Here is a 19,786-nt window from a genome sequence, read left to right as displayed (position 1 = left end):
AGTTCCAGATAATTATTGCTTCGTAGTATTCCTCGTGTTCTGATGGTGACTGATGTTCCAAACATGCAGGATCAGTACCTGAGATACTGCTCCTACCCTTCTTATGAAGGAAGAGCAGTTTTGTATTGCTATTAAACAAAACACCAGACAATATATACAATCTGTAAGTGAAGTCTGAAGCAAATATGCTGAGGTGATTGGTGAGACTGTTCGGCTCTTATACTTTTAAAACTTAGAATTACTGATCATCTAAAAATAAAGCCCTCTAGTATACTTAAAGATTTTTCTATTTTGGTGAAGGTGAGGGTAAATATTGAGATTACCTCATGGGAAAAGGGAGTAGTTTTATGTATACTTCAAAATACAGGTAGAAAGAAGGGTGAGGGTACAGTAGTACATAATACCTAGCAATCTCATATTCTAAACCTTAGTTTCTTAAGAGATTCCTTAGGAAATACGTTTTTAGTGTCATGATGCAAATAGAGCTAAAAGGGTAAAAGAAGCATACTAAATGTATTTATAACAAAGTTTATTGTAAATGATAGTTGCTGCTGGGGTGTGAGGAAATTTAATTGTAAGATAAAGAAAATTGTTCATGTTGCCAGTCTGCTTTTTATTTGGTGCAATGTGAAACGTGGTTTCTAAAGCAGCTACTCTCACTTCTCAGCAGAGAGTGCTCCCTGAGAAGGAGGTGTAAGGCTCTTATTTACCATTAGATCATTAAAATTCTTTCATTATGGATAACAGTTTTATGCAATAAATTGTTATGATTCAAAATTCATGTAGCTGAAAGTTCGTAAATTGGCAGTCATTTTTTAAGCGCTTTTTTGCCATTTGCCCAATTGCATGTTTGAGCAGTAGATTGAAACAATCTTTGTCTTCTGTGTGTTTTCTTGATTCTCATTTGGGAAAGAAAGAAAAAAGTGTAAATTCAGCATGCCTCTTCCTGGACATAGGACATGAGGAATTAATCCAATGCTTGAATTCTTGGCTAGAGTATAATTATTTTTTTTTATTATCATTTGATTCAGTATGGGAATTCATTCCAAAATTGCGTGCATTTCTCTAGGTACAATCAAACAAGCAAATAGAAACCCCGGAATAAGTGCAGGGTTTGTTGCACCTGGAGTGCCTGCTCTGGGGAAGGGAAATGGCTTGGCCATGAAATCACTGTTGTACTGTGCTGCTTCAGTTATTAGGTACAGGGAGGTATGAGCATGCTGCAGTGATCAGCCCTTGGTTAGCTCTTAATTCTAAGGCAACACTTTAAGTGAACTGATTGAGACTAAAGCAGAAAAATTTTATGATTTCTGCACTTCTAAGTGCTTTTTTTGAATAATTTATTGAATACTTTATCAGTGTTTTTTGCTCCAAGGCATTAGGAAAAGGATTATTCTTTTTTTTTTTTTTTCAACCTTGAAAGGAATTAATAACCATAAATTATTTAGAAAACAGTCTTCGACTCCTGAAAAAAGTGGTTAACTTGAAAGGAGTGGACCAGAAGTTTTAATTTGAGTATGGATTAGCTAAATTAATCTTCTACTTAGTTTAAGAAATTCTCAGATAACATAGTGGCTTAAAGCTTATTCATGTTTATACTCCATTTCTCAGATGATGGATTTAAATCAATTCTACATCAGGTAATAAATATATAGGTAAATGTCATATATAGCTTAAGTAATTAAGGCTGTCGCTGACAACAGGCAGTATGTGTAGTCATTCATGACTGTCTATTGGGGGAAAAAGACCGTAAGAAATGAAGATAATAAAAGAGATACAATATAGGGAATGCAATTTTGGTGCATTTTAACAGCATTAAGGACCTGTTCTTTTTTTTCTTAGTAGCACAGCATTTCATTTCCAGCAGTGGCAAAAAGGAGATTGTTTTTAGGGAGAGATGAGAGTCTGAGCACTTATACAGCCTTGGCATACAGAATTGCTGTACTGTATCAGGGGCTACAATTCTGACTAATACTTTCTGTGTTTGCTTATGCATGGGATCATGAATTTCACAAAATGGTTGAGGATGGAGGTCATCTGGCTCAATCAAGGCCACCTAGAGCCAATTGTCCAGGACAGTGTCCTGGCAGCTTTTGAGTATCTCCAAGGATGAGTACTTTCCAGCCTCCCTGTCTCAGTCACCCTCAGAGTCAAAAAAGTGTTTTGTGATGGAGGGAATCTCCTGTTTCAGTTTCTGCCCACTGTCTTTGTCATCTTACTGGGCACCACTGAAAAGAGCCTGTCTCCATCATGTAGATTGCTAAGGTCCCCCTAAACCTTCACTTCTCTGGGCTAAATTGGTCCAATCCCTTTTTAAACATGCTGTATGCCTTTACAATCTCTACTGGCAGCAAGTTCATTGGATTCTGTATAAAGAAACATCTGCTGCCTATTTGTGTGCTGCTTTGTTCTATTAGTGTAGATTTTGGTGTATAACTGAATTTTCTATGTTTGCTCTATGTATTGCCTTAGTGATTATAAAAAAATGCATAGTTTTCTTTGTTTCTCTGCCTCTCCTCCAACCTTCTTCTTAACTTATGTGACCCAAGATTTAAAAATATGATTTTTTTTTATGCTTAAAATGTCCATCTTGCAAGTTTCATATACTTTCTGAAATAGAGACATTTATATAATCTGATTTCTGTTTGCAATTTATTAATTATCAAATATTTTTTTACAGAGTTTGGCAAAACACAATAGGAGTAACATTGGAACAGAAGGCGGTCCTCCTCCTTTTGTACCTTTTGGGCAGGTATAGTGTACTTTGTCACTTCATAAAAGTACCTCTATTATGATATCTAGGTACCTTGTTCCAGTTAGGTAAAGGCAATCAAAACACCTTCGATCTTGATAACTTGGATATCAAAAATGTGCCTGTTAAAAAAACCCCCAAAACTGTGTTAATCCTGTGTCTTTGTTGTGCCAGTTTCCAGTAACATTTTTCCTCTCAATTTCAAACTTAACTTTATTTAGTGTGTGGAGCCTTTGATTGTGCTGGTCAGACTTTGTAGGCACTAATGCAGTCCCTTCTTAAATACCAAAGAATTTGGCAAGGATCATCAGCTTTCCAAGAACCATCATGATTTCATAATGATGTCTTAGCTACATGATAATAGTCTTTATCTGAGAGTCTTCTACTCTAATGGAATAATACTTTGGTCTTTCTCAAATGAGAGTAGGCAGAAGAGTTAATTAAAAATTTCTTTTGCATTTTCAGAAATGTGCATCTCATGTGCAAGTGGATAGCAGAGACCTTGATCGCAGAAAGACTCTGCAAATGACAAATACTGTAAAAACTGTTGCGGACAATGATGAATTTGAAAAGCAGAGAACAGCTGCTATTGCAGAAGTAGCAAAGAGCAAAGAGGTTACAATGCATGTGTTACAATATTTTACTGACTGTGATTGATCTTTTCTGTTATTTTAGCTATTTCTCTCTTAAATGACAAATGCTTTCTGAAATTTGCCTGCTTATAATTCTACTACTCTATCTTTAAAAAGATGAATCAGAATTAGAGTCCTTTTGGATTGATGGCTATGATCTTATTTTAATAAAGCTAATAAATGTATCATAATGTTTTATTGTAGATATGATTTTGTTACCACTACTAAAAAATGAGGGATTTGCAATTTCACTAATAAGATTTAGCTAATTAATGCAGGTTATCAATTTTCATCTGCTTTTTTAAACTCTCAAAACCCCCATGATTCCCTGAACTCAGTCTGAAAAAGTAGCTAGGAAATTTAGTTCCAATGTGTCAGGTTTATATGTTCTCCTTTGGTCTTCTTTTTAGCTTATTTCTCAAATTTAGTAAGTCGTAAAAACTATAATTATGTACCTTTTTTACAGCCTCTTTTGGGCACAGGGGAAAAAAAAATCCCGAACTAATAAATTAATCTTTTTCTGTGTGTATTTAAATTAGTGCTTTATTTGTTGACCCAGAGCATAATCAAAAAAAATACCACTGCAACAAAAGTACTGCACTTTTTCTACTAGCTAAATATTGAGGCTTATTTTCATAAATTCTGTTTGCTGAAATGTTATTTTTGTGCTTATCTAAAGACCAAAACATTTGGAGGAGGTGGTGGTAGTAGCAGAAGCAATCTCAGTGTGAGTGCTGGAGGAAATCGAAACAGGGAACTGTTCCAGAAAGAGAAGATAGCAAAACCAGAGGGGAAGAATGAAGGTGTCTACCGAGAGCTGGTAAGGTAGAAGACTTAAATGGAATCTTAAATGTATAATATTAAAAACAAAACCCCAAATATAACAAGAATAAAATCAAAATACCTCGAGGAATGCTGACTTTCCTTGCAATTAATTTTAGATGTCTGCTTAGAATACTTATGGTGCTTTTGTACCTTACTGAGATGATTATGAGTTTCACTGTGATTCTGGGCTAAGTATTTATCCAGTAAAATTTAAATATGTGCCTTAGAGGTTAGATTCCATTAGGCTTGAGGTTTTGTGATTTTTTTGTAGGGTCTTGATATCGCTATTTTTGAACCTATAGACACAATGCTATATCCATGGGATTCCTGTTAAGAATGTTTTTGATTGCAGCTATTGAAGTAGATGGGTAACTGGTATAATTTTGGTGCAGGTGCAAGGTTATTTTCTGTATGTAATGCTTTGTGATTCCGGCTTTGCCAAGCTCTATACAGTTTGGAATAACGGAGCCTGTATTTCTGCAGAAGTAAATTGTTTGTATTTCTTTGCTTTCTTCTGCAAAACCTCTAGCCAATTATATTTTTTCCATGTTTAAGATGTAACTGGGTTTTGTATTGTCTGTAAAAGTTGTGAAAGGGTTCCAACAGGAACAGATGGCTAGTTTTGATATTATTTTGAGATATTTCTTTTAGTTTTAATACAGAGTAGGAACATTTGTGCTTGAAAGCATGTAATAGTATAACTGAAAACTAATGAATTAAAAACGATACTACTGATAAAAAACCCTTTGATTAGCTGGTTCTTTTGAGATTGTATGCGAAGATTTTATATAAAACTGAAATATTTATAATCAATTAAACTAGAAATATTGTTTCAATTAAAAACTAAAGAAAAATTAATAGAAAATCTGGTGAGTTTATAGAGTATTCTATTTATTACTTCTGTGTGTACCTTTTATTTCAGGTTGATGAAAAGGCTCTAAAACACATAACAGAGATGGGTTTTAGCAAGGAAGCAGCAAGACAGGCTCTTATGGATAACAGTAACAGCCTAGAGGCAGCATTAAATTTTCTTCTGAACAACAGTAAACAGAAACCCATTCAGGGACCACCACCTAGAGGTAAAGCTTGCAAAGAGATGCTTTGAAACTGTTTACAAGCCAAGGAATTTGTGTATGGTAGATTACTAATGTAGTTATAGAAGGGCATATCTGCATGTTTTTTTCCTGGAAGTTAGAATGCATTGCAAACCTGAAAGCAAATCCCTAAGAAAGGCCTCTGTGTATTACATTATTGTGAAAATTTTTGAATTGGAAGTCAAATATTTAATTACCCTTTAATGGGAAACATGAATCCTGGAATCACAGAAGGACGTGGTTTGGAAGGGACCTTAAAGATCATCTTGTTCCACCTCCCCCACCCCCCAGACAGAGAGGCCACCCTCTAGACCAGTTGCTCAGGCCCCCATCCAACCTGGCCTTGAACACTTCCAGGGATGGAGCATCCACAGCTTGTATGGACAACCTGTTCCAGTGCCTCATCACCCTCATAGTCAAGAATTTTTTCCTCACATCTAATCTTAACCTTTCCAGTTTTTAGTTTAAAATTGTTCTCCCTTGTCCTGTCACTGCCTTTCTGTGGCAGAATTTTTTGAAAACAGAAAATACAAACATTTTGTAAATCAAAAGAAGGAGTGTATATGGTTTTTTATTTTTTTATTCCCTATTCACAAAAATCCTTTAATGCTTACAGGTAAGGGGAAGGGCCGAGGCCGAATAAGACCTGAAGATGAAGAAGAGCTAGGAAATACCAGACCATCTGCTCCAAGCACACTGTTTGACTTCTTGGAATCCAAAATGGGTACTCTAACAGTAGAGGGTGAGTTACTGAAATTAATGTATCTGGAACAAATGTTGGACAGTGTTGGTAGAATTCTTTTTCCTAACTATCATCTAAAAGTTGATTCCTAGAACTTCATCCACAGTCAGTCATTTAAAAAAAAAAGAGTACTTGAAGAATTGTTCCTCTCCTTTGAAGAAAGGTCAAATAAATTGCTCTGTGGTGGTTAGATGTCTAAAAGTCAGTAATTTGAAATAAAATGATGTAAATCACAGTTTGTTAATCTGATTGGATTCTTCCTGAATCATGAGTCTTCACTCATGATATCATAAGTCTTCACTGTATTTATCAGAAATCTAAAATATTTAAAGAAAATACCTTTCAAATACACCAGCATTCTGCATTAGCTGATACAATTTTGTAAACTGTTCAGGTAATGAGTATAATCACATTTTCAGAAAGCAGGTAGAGGGAATGATGTTTGAGATATTTCTTGGCACCTCATTTTACTTACCAAAGATGTGTTAGATTTTTTACAGTGAACAGAAATGAAAACAGTGGTAGTGTTTTTTGCTTACATTGCAAACATTGCTTTTTATATGGATACATTTTGTGCTTATATTGAGATATTACAGAAGGCTTTTATGTTTGACTGAAACACATTTAAAGGAAAATATAAGAAATAATCCCTGTGGGTTATATGTATTTCTTATTGTCAGTGATTTCGTAGTAAGTAAGTAATAGTAGTTTAGCAAGACTTGTGAAATGAGTGAATTGCTTCTTTTAAAATGATAGTATTGATTGCTTAGGGAGACTTAAATGATCCTTTGGATTTAGTACATGTATGTAAACAATAAAGCATAGTGTTATGTGAGTAAAAAAATAGATCTATTTGTTATATTTACTTCAGTTTATAACCTTCAATATTGTGTTTTAAAGGTAAATATGCATCACTTTTATGAGGTTTTTTCCTCTTAAATAAAAATAAAAAGATTCCATAAATGTCATAAGAAAAAAACCATAATTCTATTAAAACTTTTTAAAGGTTTAGTACTCCTTCAGTTACCAAAGGTTCTGGCATATTTCTTAGCACAATAAATGGGGTTTTTGGTTTTTTTATCACTATGTTGGTTTTTCTCCCTTTATCTGAGTGATCAATATGTAATCCAGTGTACTATTCCTGAACTGCTTTCCTGAAAAAAACCCAAACCCAACTTGTTAGCATTTTTGAAGAGTTCAGAAAGTGTTCTGATTATTTTGTGAAATTCCTTTCAATCTTTTTGCCTTTTTTTTCCTTTTGAAAAAAAAAGTAGATGTTGTACTTTGTAATTTGTAAGGCTTTGAAGTGGTTGCTTAGTTTCATGTTCTTAGCTTTTATTTTCCTTACTGAGTGTGTATAGCCCACAGGATTGCATCTCTGTTTCTATGCCAGGTTTTACTTTTGCTTGCAGAGTCTTTTAAATGGATTTTTTCAAGAAATACGTAGGCATATGTATTTTTTACATTTAAAAGTGCTTTTTTCCTTGCCAAATTTGAGATAAGCTCTGCAGTCTGATGAATTCAAATACATCCTTAAAATCATATATTGAAATTTAATTTTCTGCCATTTTACTGCCTTTGCCTTTGAAAATAATTTTGGTTAAATTCTTAATTATTACTTGTCTTAAGTTCCATTCAAACTGAGATGACAAGAGTTTTAAAAGTATTTGCAGAGTGATCTATCTGCAGTGACCATACTTAGGACTGTGATCTCTTCAGTCACGAAGTCTGCATCCAAATGTCTGCAGAAAACAGGATATATATATATTACTAGTACCTCTTAAATTTCATTTGATCTTGTCAGCTGTGAGCAGTAGAGACATGTAGTTTCACTTAGAATTAGAAAAGTATTGGTCAGAAATGAAAGGCACATTGGAGAAACTGATCGAAACAACTCAAATATGTAATGTTACATAGCCAAGAATATATCTTCATTGATTTTCCTGCAAGTAATACACTAAGGAGCACCCAGGCTGGCAGGTTTTTCTCCATTTATATTCACAAAACACTGTACTATACTACATATAAAAGAAGGTAGATTGTTCTGTAGTATTTCTGGCACCTTGCTGTCCTGTATGGTCTCTAAAATCTTTTATTGTTTTTTAGGTATTCAGAGAGAAAGGGATTTGTATAGGGACAGTGGTTTTGAATAAATGAGCACACCTCTACTATTACATGTTAGCATATGACCAGGAGCAGATGAATGTAGCAGAATGTCTGTATTTATCATTATTGCAAGCAGTAAAGTCCTATGTGCTTCAGACAGTGTAATTCCTTCTAAATGACTGAGAGTCAATGTAAAATCCAAAAAACAAAAGGCAGTTTTGCTGAACTGAACGAAATATTTTTTAATCCTGTGCTACACCAAATTTTCTTCAAAATCTTTTATGATCGGGGGAGAGAAAGTATCTGAAAAGAAGAACTGTTTCTCTTTTCAAGTACACAGAGGATTGATTTGCCTTGTGTATCCCTCCTTGTTTTTCTTATCTACTGTGTTTAATTGCGCCTGAAACCTTAGTAGTGTAGAGAATTTCTACATTCACTTCTGGCTTGGTGGTTCTATTGCTGAACAGGAACTGCGGTACTGTTGTTGAATATTTTTCTTTGATTTGGTACCTTTTCATCTTGCATTTAGACCAAGTAGAAAAACATTTATGAATTGAAACACCTCTGTATTTTTTTAGGAGGTACTTATATTCCTTTTAAAAGATAGGACAGCACATTAGTTTTCTTGTTGTTTGGTGTTTCTTTTTTTTAAAAGTACATATTAGTTATAAGAAAGCATGTTAGTCTTTTGCCCCGTAAGTGGTGTTTGTGATGGGATTTTTATGTTTGATCACCTTTCTTCAGTTAATGAAATATTGTTTTAAGTAATTATGGCTGTTAAAAGTATTAAATACCTGACTCCATGATCTGCTAGCTCTTTTATTGTGAAACACAGCATACTGTAAACACACTTTATTTAAATGAAATGCAAAGAATTAAAACAAACATATCCTTAGCATTAAACTGCATGTTTATTTATTTATTTATTTATTTATTTATTTTCAACTGTGAATGGCTGGTGGCACCTACGAAAGTATTTCTGTGTTGAAATTAAGTAGTTTGAATTTTGGGAAGAGAAGCCTCCTGACTGCAAGAGATAACACAAATAGTAGACAAAATTGCTTTCAATTAGCTGCCTATGCTTGCACCCGGATAATTTCTGCTACTGAACACAAAAGATTTTTTTCCATTAATCTCCTTATTGTTTTCTTTTGTTATGAGGAACAACTCATCTATCTTTGCCAGCTTAAATAAGTAAACACAAGGATTATCAGAAAGAATAAGACAATACAAGGGCTCTGGCTGTAGTATTAAGGAATAATGAACATTATTCTTTATATAGTCCCAAATAAATTAAATTTTGAAATAAATTGGTAATGCAATACAGTGTAATTCAAAAATATTTGTTTCATTTTGTGGTCACACAATTTATTTGAATATCTGGGAGCAAGGGCGCTTGGAGGGGAAAAAAAGAGTCTGACTTTTTGGAGTTAAAAGAAATTTGTGACATTTGAAATCTGCCATGTAGTAGCCATGTTTTCAACAAACACGGAATGTTATTGACATGAGATCCAAATTGAATAATAGTCATATTTCTTATTCAGCTTTACTTCTAAAAATTGAACTTCAGTCAGAGCTAATTGTGACTATCAAGAAAATCATGTATTTGTTGTATTGGTATGTTAGCACTGATGATATATGTTACAAGGCTTGTACTTGTATTTTCTCTTTAAATATAAAAGAGAAAAATATAGTAAATTTCATACATTTTAAAGAATAATAAAAAAATTATCAGTTTTTGTTCCAGTCCTTTAATCCTGTTAGTTAAAGTTTGTAGTGAATACAACAGCAGAATGTTTTGGATTTTTTTTGTCCACTTCTTTATTATCACTCTTCTCCTCAGGTTGTATTTGTTTTATTTCAACAGAAACATGCACTCAGGTCCCCATTCCTCAGTGTTGCTACATTTTAGAAAGAATTATATTGATATTTATTTAACTTGTCAAAGCTATTGAATAATGGGAATTTTACTTCATGCCATGAAGTGTGTGCAAATGTATAACTAATTTGCTTCTAATTTTTTAATCTTTTGGCCAGTACAAGATAGAACATGCCCTGGGGGTAGCTGTCTCAAAGATATACTTCCATACAGTTACATAAAAATATTATTCCTTTTGAGAGGAGAAACCCAAAACATTGACACCAGTGTGGGAAGGGCCATGGTCTTTGAATTTAACCACATTATTAAACGTGATAAAATCCACAGGAGAGGACCACAGGAAGCCGTACTCTTTAAATTCCATTGTGCATTGAGCAGTACTTTATAAATTGTGTTGGCTGGGATTTCCAAGTGCAGCAGGTCCTGCTGGTTTCTTGTAATCAGGGGAATGTGATTGGTCCTGTATGATCTTCTTGCGTCATCACATACAAAAGCCAAAATGAATAACGTAAGTGAGCGAGGGTTCCAAACTGACCCCAGTAGATGACAAGAACCTTATCATTAATTTTGAACTATTTTTTCCAGACTGTGTTCCCAAACCTCTGGTTACAACAATGATGACTTAACCCATCTCACCGTTTGAGAGTAGCTGACTAAATCTTCATGCTAAATGCCAAATTAGTATTTGTTATAGCCCTGGAGGAAGGATTACTTTTCTGGGAGCAGTTGCTAATGGTTTGTTGGAGTTGGGACAGGAAGTAGAAGCAGTTATGGTAGACAATCTGTGAATGGGATCCCTTGATGCTTGTGTTGATCCCTATTTCTCATAAAGAATCTTTAGAATTCCTTTGGCTTTTTTGGTGATCAGGCCAGACAGCACAAATACACGAAGAACCAGTACTATTTTCATCTCCTGGCTTTTTTTGTTGACTACTGTTGACAAAGTAACATTTACTGTTACTTGGCAGTTTCCATTTGTGAGTGATTTATGCTTGAATGTCAAACAATCAATTAATGTGTCCTGCTCATTCAAGGCTGCCATGTATGATGCAGTCCCTAGGGAAGCTTTTAGCACAAGAACTGCACCTCTGTAGAAAACATAAGTTTATTGGATTTTGCATACCTTAAGGTTAGACTAAAAAATGTCAGGTGTTTTGTGTCAGCCTTTGTATGTCACAGTGAAGAGACCTAGAAAAAAATACCCGTGTTTATGGTTTTGAAATTTTCTAGTCACTTTACCTGCTGTTTAACACGTAGTATTATTTTAACTTTCCACTACTAGTTAAAAAAAATAAAAATCTGTAATTGAAGGATGCAACACACTTTCAAATCAGCTTGTTGCTTTTATGTTATGATCAAATTATGTTGGGTAGACAATTACATGCTATGAAATTGGATAGAAATTTCAGTAACTTTTTTGAATTATAGAAGAATGTGTCTGCGTTCTGGTTTTTCCTGGAGGCTTTAACTAAACTGTAACTGCTTTGCATGCTTTTGTGTGGTATAGAGTCCTTGTATGTACTAAGTACTGTCACTACCCATCTCAGCTCAGGAAATGTTTATTCATTTAGAAAAAGGGCAAAGGACAGCCTTCAAGGGGAAACATTTTGAGTCTAAGTCTAAAATCCTGCCACCTAGCAAAGCATTACCATGCCAGATCTAGTCATGAACCCACTCCTGCTTTTTTTCTGTTGGAAAAATGACTTTTATTTAATGGATTTAATGTTACAGAATATTAAATAAGATGATTTATAGTGAATTAGGTTAGCATTTTATATGCATTTTTCTTCAATGGTATGTACAAGGGAGTAAACATTCAGGGGTCATCAAACTGTTCAGTCATTTCATATGTAATTAAAATTAGGAATAGACATAAGAGCTTAGGTTGGGCATAGGAAGAGTGGAAGCCTGAGCATTTTACTACCAGAAGAGAAGAGATATAAATTAAGAATCTTGTGAACAAAGACTGTTAATTAATTAATTAGGAAGCTAAATCTTTCTAGATGATAGGAAGTCTATAAGATTGGTGTTATACAGAAGTGAAAAAGTGTAATGAAGATACTTAGTGAAAAGTTACAGATATAAAGTAAAGAAAAACAGTATTTTCATGTCTCGTTTGTAAAGAGGAAATAAAGAGGTACTTTTAGCTATAAAGGTTTTACTCTAACAAAAAAAAATTAGTTATACAAGATTTAAAGTCATCTTTGCATTTTTAAAAAGATAATGCATATTTATGAAACTCTTGTATCTTTCTGAGTAGCATATTTTTACATATTAGTGCATTAAAAATGTGATGGGTTTCAAAGTAATAAATGATAGAGTGAGATGTATTTTTACCAAGATCATGTTCATGCTAAACCTCATGTATGCTTATGTCATGTTAAATAAAAGCACTAGGTCATTTTAGTAAAGCAAATGTGACTTCTAAAAGTTATGCTACATCAGAGATGTAAAAATAGAGCTAGATTCTTATTAGGCAATTTAGTAAATTAAATTGATAAAAATTCTGTGAGCTACTAATAATACTGTGATGCTTGAAAGTATTTTTCTAAAAAAAAAATAAACCAGGTGAAATTTACATTTTAATTTTAACTTGCCATCTAGTGTGTAATTATGAAAGTTGATACATTTGCTGTTAGGTATCAGCATTCATTGTTTCTAGTGGTAACATTTCTTCCCATAGGAATGTAGGAGAACCTGGGTGCACAGTCCCACCAGGCCCATTCACACACCAGGCTCATGGACACAGGCAAGAGAATGACACCTTTCCAGCCATCCACATGGCACAGAATTGCTCATGTAAACATGAATCCCTCTAATGGGTTTATGTTGTCCTTTTCCATGAGCTTTAAAGTCTGCTAGCAGATCTCATACCCAGCCACCAACACGTACACACCCATGTGAGTCTCTTCTGGCCAGGAGACCCCTGACCTCTGGTACCCACCTCAGACACCTCTTGTCCAGCTTGTTGACTGGTACAGCCTGGAGCTGGTAGGAGGGTTACATGAGTGTGCTTACCTGGCCTCCATGTGAGCCCAGATTTGGAGTCTCCTTGGTAGATGGCCTTCAAGACCCATGGCCTCTCCAGTATTCAGCTTCCAGGTCTTCCTTGTCCCAGTTACCAGCTTATCCTACCTCAAATTTGCCAGTAGGTTTAAAAACATGTTCCCTGACATACACAACAGTGAACTTAGAAAGAGAATTTAATAAGGAGATGAGACAGGTTACAGTGATCACATTCAGGAATGTATTGACCAGGAACCTACTTACTTGCAGCTTTCCTATTTAATATAATTTCCTCTTTATTTTCCCCACGGCTCATCTTTATTTCTTCCCTCCTTTTGCTCTTCACTTAAACAACCCATTAAAAACCCATTCCATGTTTGCCTAAAAAGCTCATAATTCCATGAAACATTTCACAGATACCCACAGCTCCCTTCCTCTCCAGTGGGCCATAGCATGTTTCCTCTTTCTTGTGATATTCATGATAATCTTGTCTCTGTTCCCATCAGTTAAGAGTTCTGGTTGAAGCTCTTAAAGGTGATGCTTGAATGATGCCTTAGGTTTTAACTTTTATATTTTTCAAATCCTGTACTGCCTAGTCTGTAACTCTGAAGTTTCTTGTAGCCTGTTAATTTCTGCTCTCTCATGCTAGGTAGACATAACAAAGCCTCTACGGGCCTGCTCCTCAAGGACACCCAGACTGTCCTGGGCCCAAAAAGTATAAACCAAAAGGCCTCTAAGGGGGGCAAGTGGAGGGTAATTACATCAGTAAACTGAAGCTTTAATTGGAGCATCAACACTGATATGCAAATGAACCAAATCTATAAAAGTGTGAAGAACTCGTGACCTGTCATCCATCTTGGGGTCCATCTTGGCAATAGCCTCTGGCTCCCCAGGGAGAGACGATCTTTGAAGGCCTTTCAAATAAATACCTACTTTTATTCCCTTACTCCTGTCTAGTCTCTGTTTCTAGGAGTTCCTGTTACAGCTCACTGATCAAGAGTCTCCAGAATTCTGGGCTTTGCTACTATTCCTATTATCTACATTTTGCTAGCTGTGTTCATTTTATTGCTTCTATTTCTTGCCTTTTCTCTTTTATACAGAATAGCTATTAACAATGTCTTTTTACAGAAAGTTTCTATTCAGATTAGAAGTATTCCCTTTTCCTCCTCATTTTCTTCCCTCTTCCTTTCTCCATCTTGGAATTCTGTTTTTCTGTCTTAAGTGGCTCTTACTTAAGTAAGTTGTTGATGTCCATAGGGAGGAACGAGCAATCTCCTGGAAATTTATGCCTAGCTTTTCTCTTGCTCATAGGTGGTTTGATTCTAAGTACAGCCCAGAGTAGTGTATATTTTCCAATAACAAGGAATTGCAGTTCAAATGTCTGCTAAATTCTCTGTGTGTATCATTCAATTTCTGTGTTACAAAGGTGCATACATTTCTAAAGAATACTGTTGCTTTGTCAGAGTCTGAAACAGTATTTCTAAAATGTATTTGTGTGAAATATGTTAATTGAAATAATTTTTTTCTTTGTAGAACCAAAATTGCAATTTCAGCCACCACATCAAGTACAGCATAAAGTTATGAATACAGAGCAGAATGGCATCAAAGAGAATCATTCAAGACACGTTTCTCGCAATGACATGAGACAACCAAGGAATGAGAAACCCCCTCGTTTTCAAAAGGATTTTCAGAATTCAAGGCAGGCTTTGGAAAGTGGTGGGTTACCAAGAAACAGAGGTCCTGAAAGGCACAGCTCTTTAGAACACTGGACAGATGAAAAAAATAAAAGTGACAGACATTATCCTAGAAATGATAGGTCAAAGGATTTGGTTTATCCCATAACCACTCATCAGAGTGATATTACTTTCAAAAAAAGGGATAACAACATGCAAAACAGAGTAGGAAAAGGTGTGTCTTTCACAGAATTCAAGGAAAACTCTGCTGCTCAAGATGTGACAGACAACAATAACCAGAAACGTGGGAAAAGGGAAAACCAAACACACAATTCTGAAAATTTCTGTGATAGGAAGGCACAAACAATAAGTAGTGAAGCCTTTATGGTAAAAAGTGAGCAACACTTTGGTGTTAATAATGATTACCAAAATCCCGGTAGAACTGATAATTTTAGTGCTGTACCAAATGGAGATACTGAGCATCATCAGAAAGGAAGACGAGTAGGACCTATCAAATCGTCAGGACCCACTACGATCCCGTCTTTTGATGATAAAATGTTGTATTACAACACCGGTCCCAAAAGGAGAACTGGGCCCATCAAACCAGAGAAAATATTGGAACCATCGATTCACATGGAGTATGGAAAAAGTTGGAGACCAGGGGATGAATGTTTTGCTCTTTATTGGGAAGACAACAAGGTATGCCTTTGCCAAATGAGAAGTATCTCAAATTGTGCCTCTAATGTTTTCTTACCCAAATGTGGGAGATAATTAGCACACTACTACAGAGACATGGCCTTTGTTCGTAGGTGTGTAGTGTGCTTCTTGCCTAGCTCCATGATCTGTTTTTTATATTTATGAGATACATCACTTATATTCATTGCACAAAACTTTAAAGTGTTTAAATCAAGTCCTTCTTTCTCTCGTGTAAGTGGAGTTTAGAATGACTTAAACTCCTCACTGAAGCATTTGACTTAAATGCCGAAAATTTGAAGGGATGAATATGGATCTAGTTGCCCATATTCTTTGCTGAGGAACAAAACCAGGATGCTGTGCTATCTAGAATATCTATAATGGTAGATGTGTAATACCTTTTTCTGGAACAAGTCAGCACATAACCTTTATCAGTGCAAAGGAAGACTAAAGTCTGCAGGAATGGGGCTGTAAAAAACCTGCCACTTTTCTTTCACTCATTACAGAATGGAAACAGCAAAAGGCTTAATTTTGATTAGCACTAGTAGACTATTAGCTGAAGAATTTGTGGAACAAATGAATTATGCTGCATGATAGTTTTGTATTACTGATTTTTTAAAAGTTTAAGTACTTGCTTTTCAGCTCTTTTCCCCATTAATAAGATTTCTCCTGCAGCATGACATTTTACTTTCTTCTCCTTTGCTAAGAAAGTTTTAAACTGTTTTCTTTGATTTGTCATCATTGAGTTCTCTGTCACTCTGCATGGGTAGTTTCTTTGGGTTTTGACCCTTTCTGATAATCTGAGAACTACCTTAAATATTGTTGTTCTTTGAGTATGTTTTATTCACACCTTTTCCTGCTTTTAAAACACTTTTTGTTATGCCTATTTTATGTTATTTATTATAAGCGTTTTCCTTTTTTTTTGGTCTGCATTAGCTCAGCAGCATAACTTTATTTTTCTCTCTTTTTTTGGTATGACTAAAGCCAATGATAAACCACGCAGGATTTTTGGTAGTGGCAACATACAGTGAGTTGACTCTCTTAAATAGGAATATGTAGCTTGAATGGATGGATTAGTGTGAAGTATAATGGCATATTACTGAATTGTTTCCTATTTTGAGAAGCATACATGCATTACTGTGAGATGAGATTTTTAAATTTTGGAAAGTACAAAACTTGCAAGATAAATACATATGAGATAATCCCAGACTGTTACCCGAAGAGTATTCAGCAGATTAGAAGGTGTTTTGGAGAGTAATTGGTTTCTTGGTAGTTAAAATAAATACTGCTACTCATGTCTAGGACAATTTTGAAATGTGATGATAAAATACAATACTGAGCTTAACCATTTTAGGAGGCAGTGATTTCTTTGTGTTCAGTCAGATAAAAGTGATTGAATATCTTCAAGAAAGCTATATTTGCATAAATGTAAAAAAAATCAAGTTTTGTGTTTAGAAAAAGGACTTTTTGAAGGGGCAGCTCTATCATATTTTCATCATATTTTTATCACATTTTATTATGTGATAAGTTAGGTAAACAAATACATATGGTGTATGTGGCTGATAAGCACTTACTGATGTATATTTTAAGCAAACATCTTACAATAGCACTTCTTTGTATACAGCAGCATTTGTGTTAGTGATGAATTTGTTCTGCTTTCAGAGAGATGAAAGCAGGTCTTTTAGATGCTCAGTCTACTTAAATAAGCTGTGTATTTTCTCAATGAGTATTCTAAATACAATCTGGCATGCCCTTGGAGTCTGCCATGTGGAATTTTAAGATACCTGGTTTAATATCTGGTACAAATTTAAAAGAAAATATAATACTGACTAAGACTAAATATGTATACACACACAAAGACATATATGAAAAGGAAGTTGTTAAGTATTTGTGGTATTTCTGGTTGTATTTTATGACCTTTGAAAATTTCTCTTTTAAGTTCTACCGGGCAGAAATTGAAGCTCTCCATTCTTCTGGGACAACTGCAGTTGTTAAATTCAGTGATTATGGGAATTATGAAGAGGTGCTTCTCAGCAACATCAGGCCTGTTCATGCAGACACGTGGGTATGTGATAACAAATTGTATTAAAAAATATAAACTACATAGTCTGTACAAAATATGTAACTATTAAGCAGTTAATGCCTACTCATGCAAAGATTGCTACCTACATGTGTAGATAGTTGCACAAATACATGAACAAAATCTCAGATTTTAGTTGTCTATATGAAACCTGATAGAAGCGTATTATGGTGTGGTATTCTTCCTGTATAATAAATTACAATTGTATTGTTTGAAAATGAATAACTGATCTGTCAGCCAAACAGTTTTATGCATGTTTTCTTTCTTAAAAGTTGTTACTTACTCTATTCAACCCAGTTTTTTGTTTTATTTCATGTACATTGTATGTTGTTCTGTAAGGGTTAGGAAACAGTAATTTAAAACATATGTTCTGAAGCTTTTCACTACATGTGTATGTATGACTAAAAATAGACATCTGTATCCCTTTATTTTGTATCATGATTTTATTCTTGTTTCAATGATTTCTTCTTTGCCAAATATTCTGGTGGTCATGTATGCATCAAAATCTGTTTTATGAAGTTTAGAATGTATTAGCCTTATGGAATACTCTTCGGGTATGGAATTTCAAAAGGCTTTACTAGTCAATATCATGGAAACAGAGATACATTTTGATTAAAAAAAATGTCAGGAATGCACAAATTTTTGCTGTTTACTCTTACTATAAAAGGCTGCACAAAAAATATACATCTACATATTGATTCCTTAATGATGAGTTGACTGTGCTTATTTTGAGTTCTTACTTTTGGGTCATAGAGCCATGTTATTACTGCTGCAAAGGCTGAACAGTCAACTCCTGTTTCTTCCCAGTGGTCTTTTAACATATATTGTTGCCTGTAGCTCTCAGATGCTGTTATGGCCTCTGAGATGGCCTTTTTGTACTTAAAAAGATACCTGAAGCTCTCCCCAGCTGAGGCATTGCTGTTTATATGAAAATTTGCTCTTTTTTCCCCTCTTCTTTTTTGTCCTACTATCTGACCTGTAAAGTGCTAGTTACTTATGATATGATTGTACTATATTAACCCTTTTTCTGGGTTAATTATCAGACTTTTCTTCATTTGATTACAGTTTTGAGGAGTGGCTTTTATTTTACTTTAAGCCACTGGAAGTTTTGCTCTCAGAGTCTAAGAACTTAGCCTAGTATTAAGACTAAGTTGATCCTAGTAGTGAGGTGGTCATTTTCCCTGCCTCTTCTGCCTGTGTCTGACAATGTGTTCTTCCTCATCCCTCTCCTCCCATGGTGGAGTGTCAGTCATGTAGCCACAGGATGAGTTGAATGAAGTGGCCCCTGGATTGGCTTATTTTATTTCAGAGTTAGTTTCTTAAAGCTGACGCAAGGGCGGGACAATGTATGGAGGGGGGATTCTGACAGTAGGTATCATAGTCCTGACATCATGCTGCATCCTGATCGAGTTGTTGAGGCTTCCTTTTTGTTACTGGAGACGAAAAAGAAATTTCCAAGGACTTTTATTCCATTCAGAAGTGAAAGATACCTTTCTCAAGGTTCTTCTTTCTTTCAAGGGAGCCTAGTTGAATTGCATAAATTCAAACAATGAAATTTCAGATCGTTATAGTTACACAAGATAAATGCCAATCAACATCTTCACAGTAAACATCATTTTAATGGTTTTTTTCCTGAGAAATTATTCTTTTGTTGCTAGAAGGTCCTTGCAGCTATAGGATTTTTGCAGAAGAAAGTTGATTAGGACCTATCTCTTCACATCTTCGTGTTTGGGTGCTAAGCATAATCCTCGTTATGCATTTGTAGTTCTTAATCACCCATTGGAGTAATGCATTGATACTCGGGTTTGTCTTTTAAGCTGAACACGGTCATTTTTTGTTGTCTCAGTGTTCTTACTAATATATAAATCTAGATACCATGCATGAATGAAAGATGAAGTTATCATGCTGCTTAATTCTTTGACTTAAGATTCAAGTAATTTTGTTGTAGTTCCTCTTTACAAGAGAACAAAACGGATTTTAAACTCACTTCAATAGTTACTTTTCTTTCACTGATTGATGCTATTGGCACCAAGGAGCATGTATTACTGGAAATATGCTGATTTTTATTTCAGTCCTTCCAGATAATTTCCAGATAGCTAAGTCCCTTAGGAAAATGTTTTTGCAGGTACTTGGGTCCATCAGTGCTGGTCGCTTTTTAAACATCACCTCCTAAGAGCACAGGAACAAGCAGTTCCCAAAATTTGGAAGTCAAGCAGGCAAGGCAGAAGACTGGCTTGTCTGAACAGGAATATTCTCTTGGAAATACAGCAAAAAAAGAAGGTGTATGCCCAGTGGAAGCAGGAT

General features: G+C 34.9%; 1 protein-coding gene across 2 annotated transcripts in view; it reads left to right on the top strand.

Moving 5' to 3' along the window:
* TDRD3 (tudor domain containing 3) overlaps nucleotides 1-19,786 on the top strand; it is an 89,645-nt gene that overhangs the window by 50,947 nt on the left and 18,912 nt on the right. For both annotated transcript variants that reach the window (XM_069009450.1, XM_069009441.1), the window contains 7 exons: nucleotides 2,681-2,752; nucleotides 3,218-3,367; nucleotides 4,064-4,204; nucleotides 5,132-5,288; nucleotides 5,920-6,045; nucleotides 14,570-15,408; nucleotides 17,342-17,467. In XM_069009450.1, coding sequence (XP_068865551.1) covers nucleotides 2,681-2,752; nucleotides 3,218-3,367; nucleotides 4,064-4,204; nucleotides 5,132-5,288; nucleotides 5,920-6,045; nucleotides 14,570-15,408; nucleotides 17,342-17,467 — 1,611 coding nt within the window. The remainder of the gene's footprint in view (nucleotides 1-2,680; nucleotides 2,753-3,217; nucleotides 3,368-4,063; nucleotides 4,205-5,131; nucleotides 5,289-5,919; nucleotides 6,046-14,569; nucleotides 15,409-17,341; nucleotides 17,468-19,786) is intronic.

This window comes from Aphelocoma coerulescens, chromosome 1, assembly GCF_041296385.1.
Source record: "Aphelocoma coerulescens isolate FSJ_1873_10779 chromosome 1, UR_Acoe_1.0, whole genome shotgun sequence".
Classification (NCBI taxonomy): Eukaryota; Metazoa; Chordata; class Aves; order Passeriformes; family Corvidae; genus Aphelocoma; species Aphelocoma coerulescens.
This window is presented reverse-complemented; position numbering and strand designations above follow the sequence as displayed.